The sequence below is a fragment of the Apteryx rowi genome, unplaced genomic scaffold (genome assembly GCF_003343035.1).
Source record: "Apteryx rowi isolate R43461 unplaced genomic scaffold, aptRow1 scaffold_35, whole genome shotgun sequence".
Classification (NCBI taxonomy): Eukaryota; Metazoa; Chordata; class Aves; order Apterygiformes; family Apterygidae; genus Apteryx; species Apteryx rowi.
The window spans coordinates 395,427-414,426 of NW_020449974.1; the positions used below are offsets into that span (position 1 = coordinate 395,427).

The 19,000-nt window shown below is 44.8% G+C and overlaps 1 protein-coding gene across 8 annotated transcripts in view; it reads right to left on the reverse strand.

Moving 5' to 3' along the window:
* The window catches only part of SFXN5 (sideroflexin 5), a 109,565-nt gene that overhangs the window by 39,974 nt on the left and 50,591 nt on the right, over nt 1-19,000 (reverse strand). For 7 of the 8 annotated variants that reach the window (XM_026072764.1, XM_026072766.1, XM_026072760.1 and 4 more), the window contains 4 exons: nt 18,555-18,608; nt 14,770-14,826; nt 13,357-13,422; nt 419-509 (listed from right to left, as the gene is read on the reverse strand). In XM_026072764.1, coding sequence (XP_025928549.1) covers nt 419-509; nt 13,357-13,422; nt 14,770-14,826; nt 18,555-18,608 — 268 coding nt within the window. The remainder of the gene's footprint in view (nt 1-418; nt 510-13,356; nt 13,423-14,769; nt 14,827-18,554; nt 18,609-19,000) is intronic. The other variant, XM_026072762.1, reaches the window with a different exon arrangement.

Genomic DNA, 19,000 nt, shown 5'->3' on the forward strand with positions numbered 1-19,000 from the left:
TTTGATCCACGGCTCCGAGAAATTTATGTATTCAGAACAGGAGCACTTCATTCCTTTTTCATTGAAAAAAAAATAATAATAATAATAACGGCGCTACTGCTGATTCAAGGATTTGATCTGACACGGATTCAGCCAGTATCTCGAAAATGAAAAGCTCTAGGATTTGGATGGCCTGTGATCAGGCAGCGCTGATTATTTCAGCTGCCTGAAAGTGGAAACTGCTGCTTGACACCGCGCTGGGGCTTCACTGGCGCAGCTCCTTGCAAAGCGAACGCTACGACCGAGTGTTCAAATCATAGCCAATATAAAACCCAGCATAAGCCAGAGAGGCAGGAGTTAGCTGGACACTTTGCCAGCTTTAATCCAGTGAGGTTTACAGCAAACACTCGGAATATAGAGAGAATGCATCATTTCTTACCTACAGCAGGGAACGGCACAAACCTCTGGATCAGCAGACGGGTGGCTGGGGTAAACTTGTTCGCTCGCTGAACCAGCACATTAAGGCCCACCTTGGGACAGAGGGAAAAAAAAAGAAAAAAATCAGAGAAATGGAAACGTTGAGCGACAAGGAGCAGGAGAGACGCCGCGGCTCACAGGCGGCGGCAGAGCCCTTTGCATCTCTGCCTTCCCGCGTGGCTGGGGACCAAATCCCCCGCGCCGCGGTGCTTGCCGGCCGAGCCGGGCTGGAAAACGCCGCAACGCCGTTCAGTCCCCTCGTGGAAATGCCCCCAGCTGCGTTTTACGCCCAGTTGCCTGAAATTTTCCCAGCTGATCGCTTTGCTCTTCCATCGAGCACAAAACCAGCGGGCCCAGGATGCGAACGGCAGGGTGGGAGCAGGGTGCTTGGTCCAAGCCAGGCTCCCAAGTCAGCCCTGCTCCCCCAGCCTCTGCCAACCACGCCACTCGAAAGCAAACGTTTGGGCTGTAATAAACTTATTAATAGAAACAAGAGAGAGCAGGCAATTGATGATAACTACAGCTCATTTTCCGTTGCCTCCTCCAGCACTTGAATAATGCAGCTCTCTGCAGCTTTGCAGTGATCTAAGTCATTGCATATGTTAATACGAAAAGCAGGGAGGAGGCTCCCTGACTTGTCAGCATCAGTGTGGTTAGATACTAGTGACAGAGGATTTTCATCGGAGCCTTTTTTCGGTCAGAACGGGGGTTATTAATAAGCCTATTGGCAGAAAATGGCTTCTGTCTTCAAATTACTTTCCCTCCCCCCCCCCAATATTTTCTCTTTTTCATCCAAAAAAAAGAGACAAGCAAACAAAACCCAACAGCCCCAAAGCAGAAATTTTAGGCTGAAAATGGAAGTCTTTAACAACTCCCGGCCAAAAAGTTTTTCAGCCAAAAAAAATGCAGCAAAACTCAGAAAAATTTTCAGCCAAAAATCTGCCAGCAAATAGTGGTTGGGGGGCTTTAAAAAGAAAAGAAAGAAAAGGGRAAAAAAAAAAAAAGAGAAATGAAAACCACGGGAGAACATATTTTGCGAGCTGCTGCATTATACATGCCTCCACAGCGCATCCTGCCTTTTTGCCGGGTGATGGGAAGATGTGGAGCAGCACAACTGCTGGGCAAGGCCCGCACAAGGCCGCGGGCRGGTTTGCAAACGCCGGGGAGAGCTCCCAGCGCCCCGCGAGTCTTCCACCGCGCCCTGAACCCACAGGCGTCCCGCTGGCACCCGCCACGCTGACGCTAGCCCTGCTCAGAAGCTCCTTATTCTGGACAGACCGGGTGTTTTGTCTTCATCTCCCCTCTCCAAAATGACTGAATGCTGTTTCCTTAAATTTTCCGAGTCCTGCGAATACATATTGTCAGAATCTGAAAGCTCTGAGAAACTGTAAATGAGCCTAAAACGGGTTCCTTTAAAAGTAAAGCTAAGTCAGCCTTAACTATGGCTTTGCTGGTGCTGCCCCACGGATTCAGGTATTTAGAGATTGGCTAGACTTAATCGTGGAGAGGGCAAATTTTGTTGGGTTCCCAACCTCTGCTCGGAGGCTGAATTGAAGGATTTGAACGTGAAGTGAAAGAGTGGCAGCTCTGGAAACAAGAACGATTCAGCTGAGCCGGGGAGAGACACTTGCTGTGAGGCTCGCGGTAATAAAAGCATTTTACTTTCAGATTCAATTTGGTGCTGCGGATGAACTCGCTCCTCCACTTACAGCAACTCCCCTGCTGTGCATATGAAATTAAATGTTGCCATAGATTTAAATCTCATCTCCCAAATTCCCAACACGAGGAGTACGCTTAAGAAACTAATGAGGGTTTGTTKTTACAGTTCTGAAATTATTTCAGCCAATCTGCGAACTCTTTCCCGCAGCCCACGTAGTGGGACGACAGCAAACAGGTAGAGGAGAAYGTCCAGCAACGAGCAGGTACTCCTCAATCTCGCACCACCGTGAGCAGAAACGACAGCGGCAAGGACGGTTTAACGAGGTTAATTCCTAGAGGCCGGCCAAAGAACATCGACTATTGAGTCGAGTTCATCACCGAAGCTAATGAAATGACCGCAGGAGGATTATGGCGATGACAACCCTGCCTACGGGCCGAGTCACAGATCAGGGATCTACCGCGCTAGCTCTGTACAAACACCTAACAGAGATGGTCAGGTGGGATTCATCACACCAAAGGCGGTATCTCCATGGGCTTGTTTGGCAGCCCAGGGCAGAGAAACGGGCATTTTTTAGGATGTTTCATCTCCTCCCAAAACAGACGCTTACGTGCGCTCATGTGAAACACCCCCAAAGGTGCTGTTGGTCTCCACTGACCTTCAAAGGAGTTCTGGGGACCTAACTCCAAGGAAGGTGCCTGCACTGATGATATCTAAACCAAGGCAAGGCAAGGGTCCCTCCTTGAGTCTGGGAACTCTGGGCACGGGTCTGCAATGCTGGTTTTAGTTCAGTGCTGGTTTAGGGTATTTCTGCCCCTCCATCACTCAGTCCAGCCTTTCTCTGAGGTGCTCAGAGCTCGGGGAATAGATCCAGCTTTTAAAAGTTGCATATTCTTTGATGTTTCTTTTTACAGAGCATTTCCTCAATTCCGTCCACAGAGCATCCCAACAAACTGGGCACTGGGAATATGTTACGCTGCTACTGCTGCAAAAGTCTTGTAACGTGAAACCGGGGCCTTACGCTGTCTGCTGGAAAGCAGCCTTACTCAGGGCTCTCCTATGCCTCTGGTCGGCACAGCCCCAGTTTCTAGAGTCGATGGACTACGTAATAACAAATGAAGCTTTCTACCTCCTTCTTTTTCTTCCTGTCTTCTAAAAAACATTCTGACCTCATGTCCACAAAGACACGGCTTCAGGAATCAAGAGGCATGGAAACTACAAGCCAAAAATCCCCCCCTCCCCCCCCAAAAAAAACTTTTTTTGGGGAAAAAGGTTACCTTTTTTTAATGCCAATTATTTTTGAAGCCTGACAACCAACTTTTGAATATCTGAAGTTGGTAATTACTAAGTGATTTGAGAAAATTTGATTTGAAAATCCTGCTCCTCGTAAACCAGTTCTGATGTAGTAATTACACCAGCAGTTCACTTACAAAGAAGTTATCACACTTGTTTTTGACAGCAAGTTTTTATGAAATAAAAGAATATTAAGAGTCCAGCCAACAGGGCAGACATCAGTCTGCAGTTTAAGACTCCTAAACATAGCTGAGCTGCTCCCTAGACTCCATTAACCACATTGATTAGATCTCCATTGATTTAAGGGGATTCAACGCATAGACACCTAAATTTAGACACCTTAATCCACAAGCTGAATCGTGGCAGGGTCTGAACCCCACTGGACCATCACAATACTCCCCTCGGTGCTCAGAGCAGGGGAGCAGAGACGCATCTTCTCATCTAACTCCTGCACAGCTTCCAGCATCTTTCTTCCATAGCCTGYGGTACGGCCGCTGTTCGAGGTGAGATACCGGGCTGGGCAGCACACAAATTTAGCTCAGTCTGTTCGTTCCTAGGTTCCAGCAACACTTGGGCAAAGATGAGTACTACAGCTTGAGCTAAAAGCCCCAAGTGATGTAGGAAGTTTATCTGGAAGGAGGGGCTAGCTCTAAAGAAGCATTAGCCTTCAGCCCCCAAATCACCAGGCTGCTGAATCGAGCACCAAAGCACTAATTGGATCTGGTGAGTCCCACACAGCACATCTAAAGAAAAGAGCATTAGAAGAAGGAAGGAGAAAAGATCATCCATTAGGGCTGAGAGGTGAAGATGGAGATGGAAAACYGGGAAGTTTTACCAGCTGGAGGTGTACCAAGGGAAGCAGAACAAGCTGGAAGAGTGTAAGGGAAGGGGAAGCAAWATCTTCTTCCTTCTCCACTCAGGTCATTAAAGAGGGGCAAGAGGAAAGAAAGGAGGGAAGCTGCAGAGTCAGACCAGCAGTCAGAGGACTGCAGAAGGGCTAAGAGCAGCCCAATGGCTGGATGCTTCAATAGAAGAACATGGCACGGTCTTGAGAAAGGTAAGGTAGAGTATGGTGAGAATGCAGGAGAGAGAGATAAGCAGGAAAGGAGGGACTTAAAAGCGATAAAGAAACAAGCTTGATTCGATAGACGATGGAAAATAAACAGAAGGATTCAAAGAGGAGGATGGCAGAGCCCCATGCTCAAGGTACAGAAGCTGTTGTTTTTGCATCAAGCTTTCCATGCAAGCGGATCCTGTACAAACAACACACCTGAGTACTGTGAGGCTGGCCTGGGACAGAAGAAGCCATGGATGAAACCGAATTTGCAGCAACAGAAAGACACCAGCAAAACAACAGGAGAAAAATGCTGCAGAGAAGACCAAGGAGTTTGGAAGAAGGCAGTACGCAAGGATCCTACGATTGCTATACATTCCTGAGTCCAGATGCAGGGTGAAAGGCACTAYGTGCCTACCCTGAACAAACCACACTTCAGGATTTGGCTTCGCCATGTCAACACAGCTTAGTCTGTACACAAGGCTCAAGGCAGAGCCTTTGGGAATTGCTACTACAGCTCCAATGACTTACAGGCTTGACGCAGGAACTTCTGGGCTGGGTTTCCAGCCTGGGTGATCACAACAGCCTCTCTCCTGGACTTGGTATCTGTGAATCGTTAGAGAAGAAGAGGTGATGAAACAAGAAGAGGAGCTTCTGCGGTTTTGCCAGGACAGGTATCCAGAACGCAGAGCCATGCGCTGCTCTAGCTGAAAAGTTTAAGCAGCCAACAGAAGTTTATCACCTGCTCCTCGGTTCTCCCTGCGATTTTCCTGCAGGCTTCTTCCCCTCTCGTCCCTCGCCCTACTTTGTACCGACTTCCTCCTTGTTCTAAATGTTGCTTTACTGCACTAAGTGGCAGATAGTCCTAAGGGCAGTGGGTGGCCTCCTGCGCGGTCTCACAAACTGATTATGGGCATCACACCAAATTCACAGGCTGTCAATGCAGCCGCTCCACGCGGCTCGCAAACAATTATCAGGAAGAGGGAGCTGGGATTAGAAAAATCCACAGGGGCACCTGCACCTAGACAGGAGAGTGCAAAATTGTGTCTCTGCGTGCGCAAGTTAAGTGTGTGATGGGAGCGGGGAGGGGGCGCAGAGCCGGGGAGGAGGAATGCCTCGCGGCCAGCCACACCATCCTGGTGTCTCTGCTCAAGACTTTTAATTTTTTTTATTTTTTTTAAATCCTTAAATGCAACAAGCCAGTCCAATTCTAATTTATCTAATTACAGCCTTAGATGCTCCTCCTAGCTTTGGTTAGACACCCTGTCCCCAAACACCGCGGAGTTTTTTAAACCTGCACATGGGAGCAAACGTACTTTGTACAGGTGCATCAGCTACACAGTCTCCTGAGCTGTGGGAGTTGGGGCTGCAAGGCCAGGTATTGCCAAAACTTGGCTGTGACATGACTGTTACAATGCTAATGTTATTCTACAAGCATAAGCTCAGGCTTGAACAGTCTTCAACTCTCAACTTCCTTAGGAGGAAAAAAAAAATAAGAACTTTCTGCTGAAATCCTGTGTGGTCATGAGAACATCTTAGGTTGTGAGGGATCTTTCCAAGACAAAGCCTGTTTTGATTTTGCAAGCTGTTGACATCTTTTGGGGAAAGAAAAAAAAACACCTTGGTCTAAAAATATCATTTTTGCTCTGTCCATTTGTCTTGAAGCAGACTCTGCTTTAATCTGATCCCTCAGACTCACCCTGGCCTTTTCTGAACTTTAGATTAGACCCTTGCACAAGTTTTTTTCCTCATATAGCTAAAAAATAAAATCTAGGAGTTCTAACTTTTGTATAACCTCTGTGCTCAACCAGTTCTGATCACAGCCAAGATTCCTGGCATGAATTCCGATTTACGGACCCCGTGGAAACACGACCAAAAATCTCTAAGATAAGTTACTGTGTTTCAAGGTGCAAYGAAAGCTCTGCAGAGTTCACTGCACACAGCAATTCCCTAAATTCACCCACTCCGGTTTTCCCTGCCTCCAGATTTAGATGCGTAGCCCAGACAGAAGGCAGGGCATCCTCACGCAGACATCTCTCTGCAGTAAGCTGCTTTCTGTTTCTTCCTCAACAAGCAAGTTATGTTTTCCTGGAAATAACATCACTAAGGCTTCTGTACAGGAGAAAGTTGCACCTGCTGAAGCCGTTTGCTGGATGAAAATGTGTCCAAACCTGCAAACCAAGATCGAGCGTGTCAGGTGTCCTAAAAATGACCTGTACAAAACTCTGAACTAGCAGTAGTGCTTTCTTTTTCTTGCATTTTTCCAAGGGAAAAAAAAGTATCACAGGACGCCTCAGTAAATCAGATTAGGTCATTCAAATCGCCTCGCTTCCCTCTGGTTTTAACCTAGTCTGTTCTTACACTAACGTTCAAGTTTAACTTCCCCATCACTTTTTAAAACTTTGTCTACTTTCATAGTTCATTAAAACACCGGGTGCATGTCCTACAGCAAAACGCAGCTTGACCACAACATACAGGCACAGGTTCCCTGCCTCCACCGGCTTGTCAAAAGTCAGGATTTAGGGTCAGGAAGCAATGAAGTGTCCATAAAACAGCACTTTTAGGAGTACAATGAAAACACCTGGACCTGCCTGGGAAGAGATGCTTTAAACGTCTTCCTGTGCACCATGACTGGAGATGACTCCGAGGTGAGTCATTAGTAGCTGACAGCACTAGACACCAAAGCTACCAAAAGCATTAATCACCTGATTTTTAACCAAAGGTTACCCCAAAAAAGTGAGACAAAAGGAAACGTTTAAGTCCTAGGCAGGTAAATCTTAAGAATATAGAACAATACAAAACACACAAAATATGCCTGGCTGCCAATCATAGGTCTATTACGCTGTAGTTCTAGCTTTCATACCAAAGACGACAAAACACCTACTTCTGTGCAGAATCTAGCTCAGGTTGCTAAGTGATAACAATGTATTTATTTATCTCTATATTGACAAGACCCAAGCACCTAAGAGCACCCAAACGAACAATCACAAATTGCCATTCAACAAAATCCTTCTTCTCAGATGTTTCAAACGACAGTAGATTTGAAAGGAGAACGAGGGAGCCTGGCTACTTTTTTAATTGAGAAAAACACCAACATCCCTCCATTCAAGAGGAGCCCGATCTCACACAACCATATGCCCATTCCCGTAACTATCGACTAGATTTACTTCCGTCTTGCCTGGAAGTTCAGTCTTTGCTCTGAGAAGAAGTGTGATCAACAGAAACTCGGCGTAAAGCATTTCTGGGGCTGGTTGTTTTTCATTCCCCTTTCATCGGGGAAGGACTGAACCCCTACTATAATGAGGTGTCTCCAGCAGACATGATAAGCACATTCTGGTTAAAAGTTATACATACACATATATATGTATGACACACTCTGTATGCATGCCGGCTTTACTTTGGGCTAATTACAGACCATCCTGTCACTAGGATGGGACACCGCCAGCAGTACATATGCCTGTAGCACCTCCAGGGTCTGCAGAGTGGACAACAGATGGACAACTAGCCACTGAGCTGGGCAACAACCCAAGAAGCACTACATTGCTTCCTGGGAGATGTCAGAAACATGGCCAAACGATACTGTAAGAAGAGAGAAATCTCTTGGGGAATCCRCACGGGATTTTCAGTATCACAAGGAGCAAGATTTGGAGCCAGCCTTGGCAGAACCTGAAGCTGCGACTGTGGAAGTTGAAAACCTGATGCACAAAGCTCTGATCCAAAGACTCCAGACACCAATGGGAATAATTCCACTAAGAAATCAATTTTGAAAGGAACCRAATCAAACCCTCTGTTAGAATAAGATCAGCAGAGTTTGGGGTAACAGAGGATGGAGTATACAGCATCTGAAGAGAAAAGTCTCAGGATCCTTCGCATTGAAGAGGAGGCACARTGAAAATCCACTCTTGATTACCAGGTTAACGAAGGCACCAGATAAAGCAAAACATGCCTCTGTCCAGCACGGAGGGTGCACTGAGAAAGCCAAAGATTAACACCGCGGACCCTCGGTGAGTGCTGGCGCAGCACGCGCGGTACAGACACTTCTGGTATCCATCTCCTCTAGTTTGCACACATTTAATTGCACCTGCAAGAATCACTTCTGACCTGAAATTGAAGTCACACTTTAAGGCCCCAACASTAAATAGTTGAGTCAGAAGCAAAAAGGATCAGTGAAACGACAGCAAATCTAGTTTGGATCAGAAATTAAGAAACCAACTTAAGAAATACGTAAAAAGTTATTAACATCATTAATAATAAAGATGTTTTGGTTATGTAGCTTTTCTTTAACCTTTTAAAAGCTTGACAAAATTAGCAGAGCGTGTGTGTATGTGTATTTGCTGGAAAGAGTTTCTGTATAATTACAAACTCTGATTAGTATAGCTCTTGGCGCTAGAATATTTGAGAAAAAAATATTTAAAATAYGCTTGGTCTTTCTCAATTCTTATTGCTACTCTCTGGCTTTGTTTGCCTTGCTTAGGAAAACCAGCTGGTATTAATTGTGCTTCAAACACCACCATCATGAACAGCAGCCAGATATGAGAAAATAAGGCCTAATAACAGGAATCCACTCAATTGTTAAAAAAAATAACAATTACTGCTTAGCGTTCGGAAAAGCAGTAGAGCCAGAGCAATCAAAATAAAAGGCAGGAAGGAGGCTCGTATATGGAGAACATGATAAAAATAAACTAAAATCACAGAAGGAGAAACATAAATCTAGGTTACTTAACAGTAATCAGAATCCTCTAAACATATTGTCTCCTCGGAGCTACRCTTTTGGAAGTCGTATGCTGTGCCGCGCTCATTCAGAGCGGTTAGCCTAGTTCTCAGCGTGTGCTCAGAAGAGCTAAGAATACACCCAGCCAGAGCGCTGCCTGTCCCCGCATCCCTCCTGTCCAGGGTACGGAAAGCACGCGTGCTCTGCAGGGACAGGGCGCGTGCAGAACGGTGCAGAAGGATCGCCTAAGAAGAATATCTGTTAAATCAGCTCTGCCACCTCCTCTTACCCACAGCCCATCCTAACATCATTTCTTCCGACATCTTTTCTAGCCCCATTTCAAATGGCTGTTTCACCTCAGTGCTGGGTGGGAAGCGAAATAAAATTCTGGACCTGGCATAGCTTTCCTTGCCCAAAGTCACACTGTGGATCCGGCAGGGCTGGGAGTAGGTGGCAGCACCCACATCTTCAGAAGGGGTGCACGAAGCGGGGCTGGATGTAGCTATAACGAGGAGAGGGGATGAGGAGGCAGACAGCACTTACCAGCGTAAACTCCCCAACATACGTCGTCCCAGTATGCGTCAACGGCACAAGACTACAAGGCTTCCCTCCTCGGGGGAGAAGGAACATTGATTCCTCCAAAAACACATCCCAAAGGGATGCAAATCAAGGGTCCCAGATTAAAAGTGAATTGAGGGTCGTACATCCAAACGTCCCTTGGAAGTAACACTCACCAAAAATGCTAACAAAAAAAATGATCACCTACTAATGAAAGTTATGGGGTCAACACATAAATCAAGCACAACAGATCTCGATCTCAGAGAAAAAGATGTTTAGAAGTGGTACTAGCTCTAAAAGGAAAGTGTTGCTTCTCTGTGTTGGAAAAATCTCTCTTTTTCTCCAAAATGAGAAAAGAATAAGGTTATTTGCAAAGATTTGCTAAGATTTTCAGTTAACTGCAAGAAGCATAAAGCCAAAATCCGCTTTTGGGTAGATGTGAGAAAGCAACTTGCTTGTCTCTGTCTCTAGATGAAGACAAGAAGGGTTAAGACTATGGGAAGCACAATCACAAGTGAACTGAACTGTCTCTTCATGAGCCTTCTCTCTGTGTCGCTTGCCAACTGCAAACATGGAAGGGGCTCACTTTAATTAATACCAGGTCTCAGCAGACCACTGGAGGTAATGGCACTTGTTTTCAGGTCATCTGGTCCTAATGGGCTCACACTGAGAGGTGATTTGTTGCTAACTGACAGCAGAGATCAGTTAATGAGGTCTGAGGCTTTAGAACCCAAGCTAATGAAACTTAAGGCTATTTCTAAATAATTTGTCATCATCACAAAAAAAAAAAAAAAAAAAGCTTGAGGAGATGCTGGTTGTTAATCAAGATATTTACCACATAAAAATCACTCCCTGCCCTGCAGGATTTTCTCCAGGCTTCTCCACGTAGGGAATTTCACATGCWATAAGCAATACCATGGATCTGCAGTGCCCTGGCTACTCTGCTGTAACTCGCACACGCGTTCTCAGGGAGACTCGGGGCTTGCCGGCACGGGGACGTCAGCACACAGCCAGCAAGCAGGAGCCCACTGCACACGCTGACCCTTTCTTAGGGCACACCAAGGGCATCCAAGTGGAAGTCCAGTTTGGTGTTCCCACCATGGCATTTACACAGCAAGGCATCAACACCCTGGTGGCATCCATACTACTGAATGAAAACACGTTTTCTTTTGCACAAATTTGAAAATGCTGGAATTACAGAACACTGTGGCATCATGTTTCTTCATGGTGCTTTTAAAGATCTCCCCAAGATGGACAGCTGAGGTGTGCAAGATGACCAAGCATTTTCACTTCTGCCTGACACTCACTCACAAATCACRTGGTCAGATAAATCCCAGCATTGTTTGGTTTTCCGCGCTGATTCAAAGCTACTTGCTATGTACACTACATCAGCATCACCTCCAGAAAGTGAACTATAAACTCATGGAGTCACAGACYACCACAGGATGAAGAGCTGACTGACCAACAGCAAAATGATTAGCCACCCAGCGGTGACAGCCACCTCTCAGTCAGCAACAGCAGGCCACCTGTGATAATTTCTTTTATTTACAAGTCTTGATGTTCAAGAACCAGGACAAATTTTTTGCAGTGCTTCAGAGAACCAGTGTTTCTCACACAGCCACTGCTGGTCATGTGAAATCCGTAMGGCACTTTGAACCTTTGGTCCTGCTTCAGCACTTTTGCAGGCAGCACAGGAGGAACSAGAGATTTTGAAACCTGTCCCAGCACGGCCATTTCTGTTGCAGCCCGAGTCCTTACCAAAGCCTGTCAGCGTCTCAGGGTGACAAAACTCTGCCAACATCACCTCCTCTGTGTCTCCTGACCTCTATCTGCCCCTGTTGCCAAAACGGAGAGCAGCATTAATGCCAGCAACGTGGAGTCAGCGACCGTCCCTTGGCTGGACCCATGCCTTCCTAGGGGCTGGACCACAGGCCACGAGCAGCAGCACGGGCACGTCACACCAGAGTGCTTTGCTTTGCTGAATTCACAAAAAAGGAAACATTCTGAACTAAGGACCAGAAAAGAGAGTCAAGTTTTCCCACCGTGCGTGAAGAAACAAGCCACAGAGAACTGCTGCTAACCAAAGAGTAGAGGACAGTGGGACAGGGACTCRGATGTCCCGTAGCTGCACAAGCGTGGAGCTAGCATGGACATATCTACGTGGGGTTGTGATGGGTGGGCATTTGCACCAATGCACGGCTAGTYGAGGTGCACAAGTCTGGGTCAGTTCCACAGTGAAGATGTAACATCAGCGATACAGAAGAGTAACGCGGCAATGAGTAAGCCAGCAACGCTAGCGCTAAGAAACTATTATGCAGAAGGGTATCCGATAAAATCAGTGCTCTCCAATCCATGCTGTAAGGTACTTTACCAACTCTGTGCCCCTGAATCAGGGGAAAGTGGTAACTTTAGAGGTCTGAACACTGGATTTACTAGTCACTGTAGGTGCAGAGGGCAGCAACTACACACAGACACACTTCCTGCAAACTTTCTTCTGTCTGCTGAGGACACAATAAGCCAAACTGCTCACTGTCAATTCCCATCCAGTAGCTCCTGTCTCCATAMCTCTGCTAGCAACCCCAAGCCTGCTCCAGGCACAAATTTTACCTTGGAAAGGAATCTAAACAAGCCCATGCTGACTTCTMTCCAGGGTGAATTAGGGAACCTGGATGCAACCTGTGTGGTTCCCAGAAGCAGAGCAGGGGTAAGCAGGCTGAGGGGTGACCTCTTCCCATGGCACAGTCTGTTTGCAGAAGGAAGGTCTGGAAAAGGWTGTCCATGGCTTGAGACAGAGGAAGAAGTTTTGCCCAAAGTAAAAAGTCAAAACTGCCATGGGATCTTTAATGTTCCAGCAGAAAAAGCACTGTCATACATTTTAAGGGCTTATTTGAAAACCCATCATGAAAAGTAACTCACATAAATTGCTTCTGAGAAATGTATCTACCTCCTTGGGAATTAGCTGACCCTGTTAAAGACAAGCACTTGTGCTTCTGGGGAATCTAAGCCTGATGGTAACACCACAAAGTCATAATTTCAGAGATTTTAGCTTTTAAGAGCTCCTCTTTATTACAGAAGACTTCAGCTACAACTTGAACATTGATTCCAGCTTGCATGTTGCCCACAGGTAGATTCATTTTGAGTATTTCTGCTCTTTTAAGCCAAGGTGCTGACCTGCCAGGGGAATATTTCCAAAAGCCYGTGTCTGTTCAGCATGTCAGCTGTCACACAGTCACTCTGTGCAGCCTCAAGGTCACTCAGTCTGGCACTAACTTGGACTAGGCTAATTCAACGGAAGTTAATGCAAGCATGGATAATTAATTGCATACTAACGCAAGCGAGTTTGCTCAACAGTAAAGACACAGGCTCAGAGTTCCTGTGCACGGAGCCAAGCAGTGCATAGTGCAGGACATGTAAGCAACCAACGGTAGAACTCTCCTTCTGTTGCAAAGTTTGGGCATGCATGGACAGAGACACCTCATGGTTAAGATATCTTCTCGTTATGTAGACTGATTTATGTCAATTAAAATAAACAYGCTTGGCAATTCAAACAAATATCTCAAAAGCACTACAGTACTACTGCAAGGGAGCAGTTAGTAGTGAAATATATAGATATAAAGCGTTACCCACTGCTATTGAGACAGCACTTATGACAGCTCCCAAGTAGCCCTGGATGAACTTGGATGTCGGAGAAGGCTTTGGAAAGAAAAACAAACATATTTTCAATAAACAAACTTTTGGTTATTAAAATACAACCAAGTTTTTTCTGTTTGTTTTGTTTTTTTAAGCCAGAGACAGGTTTAATTTTGTCATATTGTTCTGTGACACACGGTCTGTCATCTAGTAGTGGCAAAACCAAGGAAAATTGTAGCTTCATGAACAAGGTTAAATGTAATGGAAAATTAATTGGCACCAGAAAATTATAATATTCTCAGCTTAAAGAAAGTATGTGAATGTAATTTAGCAAATAGTAAAAATATTAGCACTCTTATACACTAGTGATGAACCTCAAACTCTCCAAATTAAATACACGTCTTCMAAAGGTTATCTTGATGAGCTGGATGGTTTCCAATTCAGCTTCCTGTCTTGAGCTTCCAACATCCCAAGAAGAAATGAAACAACACAAAAGTGATGAGGAGAAGAGAGCAGGAACAGCAACACTTCACTTTTGTGGCACCATTTGCAGGAGTATTGCTGGTAGAGTATATAAACTCCTTAGAAGATGCAAGTATGATCATGGAGCYTTCTTTTGCTACATGAAAATCCAAATAGCTATCATTTTGCTTTTTGCTCATTTACATATCAAATTAAACCATTTCATATTAGTTAGAACGATATATTGGTTTAGCTCAAAGGCAACTTACTGCTGAGCCAGCATTATTTCTATGCCTTGAGGAATTTCAAGATCTGAAAGAAAAACTAGGATGTTTACCTAACTTGGTGGGTATTAAGCATAATGCAGAAGAGAGTTTTGTAACCCAGAAATCTCCTATTTGCATGCTCTTGGAAATGACAGCATCTGATTTGGTGTGCAGGACAGGGATACCAAAAGGGCTCACAGGTAAGCTGCTTCTAAGCTCTGCCAGCGCAAAGGCTAAGGAGACTTTGGGTCCAGCCTGACCCCAGCCCTGCTGTCAGGTGCCTGAAGCTTGCTTGAAGGTACAGACCAAAGGTTGTGGAACATCACAGCCCTGGCAATACACCGCATACAGATAATTTTTACAAGCGTTTTTTCACGCCCACTAGTGTCACCTACACTCCGACCAGCAATACTCTGTAGTGCGACCCCTAATCTGTGCCAAGCGTTGGGGAGTTTTGGTGACTGGAAAAAAGTACATCTACAGACTGGAGTAAAAGCAAAACACTCATGTCATTTCCAGTCTAAGTTTAAATTTGAATCCTCTATAGGAGAACGGCCAATCTATAAATTCATCACAGTGCCTACTCCATAGTTTCTATTAACAGCAAAGAGACAGGATTTATCTTTCTGTGTCAAAACAGATCAGCCTTGCTGCAGGCACTGCATATGCTGGGTCTCCTCACCTTTGTCGCATTTCGGTTTGCATAGTTGACRCATGCATTGTGGCTCTGATTCAACCACTAAAAAAGAAACAAAAAAAGAAGGAGGCATAAACATAACTTTACAAGAATAAAYCTATACACACAGGAGTACCACAGGAAAACTCATCTCCCTTCATACCTGCTCACGACTTGCCACTTCTTTTCTAAGGCTTGTGCATACAACAAATCTCATCTAATGCCCCGGCACTAAACTCATCCRTAAGCACACGCACAACTGCAAGCACAGGTACCTGAAAAAAACCAACTAGTTCTAAACTTAAACTTCAAAACTATGAGCAAAAGCAATCTAAAAGCTAAATCTTTATTTAAAACCTTTTTTTYCTTTTATTAATGCAGTGTCAGTGGGGGACTGTGCTTGGTAACAACTTCAATATTAARCACTGTTCCAGAAAATCCTTTAGAAACAGTTGTAATATGTAACAGTAAGTCCAGCAGCCTGTTCTTCAGTCATTTATTAAGCTCCATGGTTCTCAAACAGTGGGTCATAGGATGCTTCATCTGACCAAATGCACCATTTTAGGGACACAGATGCCACTAAATTGGTATTTCTGTCCCTAACTTCTTGTAGAAGGATTTAGTATAGAAGAAGCGTGTCAGCAGCTAGGGAAGAGTAGCGCCACACTCCTGAAGGGCTTTATCCACAGCRACTATTAGGAACATAAAGAAAACAACGGTTTCCACCCCATAAATACCATATTTTTCAATTTAGATTATTGATAGAACTTGATTCCTCTCCAGCTGTGGTCAAAACTGAGAGCAGAGGGGGAAAAGAGAAGTGGGGAGTGAGAAGAGTCATGATGTGGAGCGAAACAAGGCACTATAACATGGGGATTGCCTAGTCATCGCAAAGCCGAAGCCCAAGAGTATGTTCTCCCTGCCAATYGCAATTTTCTATCGAGGAACATCTGACCCAGCAAAGCTTGCTTTTTTGTTTGTTTTCTTTAAATTGAACAACAACAAMAAAAAATTAAGAATTCAGCTTGCCAACATGTGCTGGAAATCTGTCTCAATTTTCAAGAGGGTTTTTAGAAAACTCCTCTTTCTAAAAACTTCCACTGAAGAATCCCAAAGAGCCAAGAYGGTGCTGCTCCTATGTAGGACCATAAGGCAGGTAGAAACAGGGTTTCACTGTGAATGCAGACCCATTTCAGAGCAGTCACAGGGCACGTCGACATTAGCAGGTCAAGAGTCCACTTTCAAAGCGTATCTCCTCCCTGTCCCCACTAACGCTCTGCTTCAAATAACACAGCATCTCAACACGCACATCCTGCATTCTCTTCTGACCAAGCTAAGCTAGGAGTGCACCTAAGGCACTTCAAGAACGTCTGAGTAACTCAGGTCCATAGGACCAGGCTAGAGCTACCTGAAATGCATCTGTCATGGGCATCAGGTCCTCTTATAGGCCCTACTGCTTGTTAATGCAGTCATGTGCATAGTCCCAAAATCCTACACTACTTATCCAGATGAATCCCATTTGCAGAGAGAGATTTAGATGTTCTGCTCAGATATTCTTTCTACTCTAAGGGATCTCTACATTGGAAATATCCCCACTAGCCGTTCCTGAACTCCACTGTCCTCCTGGCTGGCTGCCTGACACCCTTCTGGGCTTTTTGGGTGATGGCTCTGCACGCTGCAACTCTTCCTATTCGCCCTCTTCAGACAAGGGTGGCAAATGTTCACTCTCCTATGGGCATACAGGACTAGCAGGGGGTGGGCGGCCAGCATGCCCACCTTGGTCAGCAACAGCAGGACTCAAAATGCTGTCGTGAGTCCACCGCTGCYGCTCCGATGACTGCTTACCTCGGCCTGGGGCCTGACATGCCCTGAACTGCAACATGGGTACTCAGGGTGCTGTGGTTAAAGCATGGTAGTTTAGGGCTGCTCTTCTCCAGCTGTTGCTCAGAACCTGGGAAACAAGACTGAGAGGAGAAAAGAGGGAAAAGAAACGGAAAGGAGTCAGAAAAGGAGGGGGAAAGCACAGGAAAAGAGAGAGAGAAAAATCAGAAAGATGATGGTGAGGGAGGACAGAAGAAAAAGTAAAAGTAGGAACACTGAAGGGGAGGTTTGAATGTTCTTTGTCTGTGGAGTTTCACATTTGTTATATTTTTGAAGTGAGAAGGAATAAAAAATTAAGGTAGGACCTCCAAAACAGCACTCCAATTTGGGGCTATCTGGTTTGATGAGGGGTCCGGCAGGTTATGACCTGGAAAAGTTTGAGAACCACTAGTCGAACTGCAGCTTCTCAGTGGGTCTACAGTTACTGGACTTGCCTGCTACGACCTCTCTCTCTCTAGTGGGCTAGTTCTACATCTGATCATATCTGAGGAGCCATAAACAAAATCTGACAGTTTGTCAAGCAGTTCGATTCCTACATATTCCTTGCCAAGTTCTACCTAGCACATCTAACTCCCAGTGAAACCAACGCTGTTCTAAAATTGGCTTGGAACTTGAAGTCTGTGTATTTTGTTAATTAATGTCTCCTTGAAGTTGGTTTTTGATTTTGTGTTTTAAATATTCTTTCTAGTTCCAAAAGGATTATTCCACCCTTCTAAAGCTGAAAGGTTCCACTGACTACATTTAGACTCACTACGCAGCAACGGGTGGAATATGCTCTCCTAACTTAAGCCATTTACAAGACATCTAGTCCAAAACAGTTGCTTGGGCTGGCTCACCCTTTCATCACTTGAGGGTGACTTCTCCAAAACGGTCACCTGAGGGTGACTTCTCTTTCTATTTTAGAAGAGAAGTCTAAAAACAGGTGAGGTAAATTGTCCTTTAAAACTACAAACATTTCTAGACATCTCCAGCCACAATCCTATTCCCAGCATCTGAAGCCATGTGGCCACAACTTATGTCTAAATAAATCAAGCCACAAGCCACCAGGATATACTTATATTTTCTCAGTTCTGCACAGTCTTTCTAACATGCTAGGCAGATCCTATCCTGCTTTGATATTCCTTAACCATACAATTCTCTATCATAACTTACACACTAGATAATAAAAAAAGACATTGGCAATTAAAACTAAGTCTGAAAATAACTTACTTTGCCATTTCAGCTATTGCTGAAATACTACTTAATTGGGGTGTTTGCTATGGGTATAACTGATTCACGCACACTCTTCCTCCCCTTCCTCTTAACTCCCAGAATTTTACTGGGGAATAACACCAATAAACTCAATTTATTTCCCAGAGTCTATTTAGTGCACTGAATGCAAAGCTCCTTGCCTTTATGATCTACAGCTATTCCTGAAATTCCTCAGCACTGGGGACCTCCTGCTGCCCCAGCCCTGTGGATAAATTGTACTTCCAAACAGGAATTTTCCAAGGTAGATTCCTACTACTTTACTTGACAGAGCATCTTCAAAACAGCAGATGTGTGAACGTCAGGGCCTACGTTTCCATGGAAGTACACACCGTGCAATCATTTACACCTGTACAAAAAAGCTCTAAAAAGCTAATTTTGAGATCAAGTGCTATTTTGCATCTCCCTCACAAGGTGTTCATGGTGGCACAAATTGCAGGGCACCACCACAAAGCAGGCCCAATAGCTTGCTTACAGCACATACCCGACCTACCAAGCCTTTTCCCGATTATACCCAGCCCCATCATCTTCTCATTAACTAAAGCACTGCTGATGAGGAAAAGTCACGTGCATTAGTTTGTCCTGTAGATACAGATCAAATTCAGCTTTCCTTTTCATCACATTCTCCACACATTCAGTGCATGGTGGCAGAAGAGTGTTACCTGCCAAAAAACRGTGGACGCCAGTGTCTGGTTGGGCAAGAGAAGACCAACAACCTGCAAGAGAAGAGAGGTTCTTATTAACAAATATATTGTTGGCTTGCTCTTGGTGCTCTTCTAGGCATGAAAACAGCAAGTTTACTTTTATTGACATGATTAAACTAACTTCATTTCTGGATTTATTTCATGGTGAGTGGCCAGAGCACAAACCAGGAGCAACAGGGTGGGGGAACAGATCCATCTCTTCAGTTCTTCTAAAACTGCCCATTCCAATATGAAGCAATGTGATTATCGTAAAAAAAAATAATAAAAAAAAGGAACTGCAAATTTAGAGCACAGTCCTGCATTTTTTTATTTTATTTTTTTTTAACTCTGAACTTCCCTTCACCCCACTGTCTCTAAATTTTTTAATGGTGAAATTGGACGATGCAGCTGACCATTAAAACTTC